The sequence below is a fragment of the Phytophthora infestans genome, genomic scaffold (assembly GCF_000142945.1).
Source record: "Phytophthora infestans T30-4 supercont1.43 genomic scaffold, whole genome shotgun sequence".
Lineage (NCBI taxonomy): Eukaryota > Oomycota > Peronosporomycetes > Peronosporales > Peronosporaceae > Phytophthora > Phytophthora infestans.
In genome coordinates, this window is record NW_003303716.1 from 206,630 (window position 1) to 207,529 (window position 900).

Below are 900 nucleotides of genomic sequence, written 5' to 3' on the forward strand. Positions count from 1 at the left end.
ACTTATCGACGAGACGAACGTATTGCCGATGCTATCATTTATCTACATCACCGCCACAAACATCATTCTTTTGGTATCCGCTAGGGGAGAGCAAGTTGGGAATGCCGCGTCCTCTACTAAATGGGTGGGTCAACATACTGCACAGAGCTACAAGCAATCACAAACGGTAATGCCACAAGTTTTAGCGTACCCCCATTACAAGAATACTCAATAATGCGGATGGATACATCCGACGAAAATCGAAACGTTGTGCTTCACTCAGTCAACTGCGAAATCGAACAGTGTAATACTCAAATCATAGTTAAGACGTTAAAACTTCTTTGTTGAGTTAGTGCAGAAATGAACATGAGCTTAGATGGTTCCAGATACGGCACCCGCGACCGTCGTTCCGGGTCCTTGCTGTGATTTTAGCCAGCAGGTGCCTCCGTTATAGTTCGACCAAGTGAACACCCTGCACCCCGTTCTTCCACGGCAAATATCGCAACATCCAGTCGCCGCAGCGCTGGGCGAGTTGCCGATGTCGTTGCCATTGTAGTCGACGTTATTCACCAACGTGCACGTAGGTGACGTCGAGCTGACTCGAGCTGACCTCGCTCCAGTCTTCGTCGTAAAGGCTCCCTTCCCACTCTTGAGCCAGCAGGTACCGGTATTGTGATCCGTCCAAGTGTACGCCTTGCAATCATTTCGAGCCCGGCAGATCGCGCAACAACCTTCGGCTGAGCCACTCAGTGCATTGCCGACGTCATTACCGGTATAGTCGACGTTTTCTTCGATCGTCGTACAGCTCGACGTAGGGCCACCATTCAACGTAGCAGATATAACACCACTCTTACTCTGTGTCGTGCCCCTCGCGCTTTTTAGCCAACACGTACCGCCGTTGTAATTGGTCCACGAGTACGC

The 900-nt window shown here is 50.4% G+C and overlaps 1 protein-coding gene across 1 annotated transcript; it reads right to left on the reverse strand.

The window, feature by feature from the left end:
* Positions 1 to 351: 351 nt before the first annotated feature.
* On the reverse strand, positions 352 to 803 carry PITG_16168 (uncharacterized protein; the record flags this gene model as incomplete). Its single annotated transcript, XM_002897539.1, has 2 exons — positions 352 to 716; positions 791 to 803. 2 exons carry the CDS (start codon positions 801 to 803, stop codon positions 352 to 354), a joined length of 378 nt encoding a protein of 125 aa, XP_002897585.1.
* Between the last annotated feature and the right edge of the window lie 97 nt (positions 804 to 900).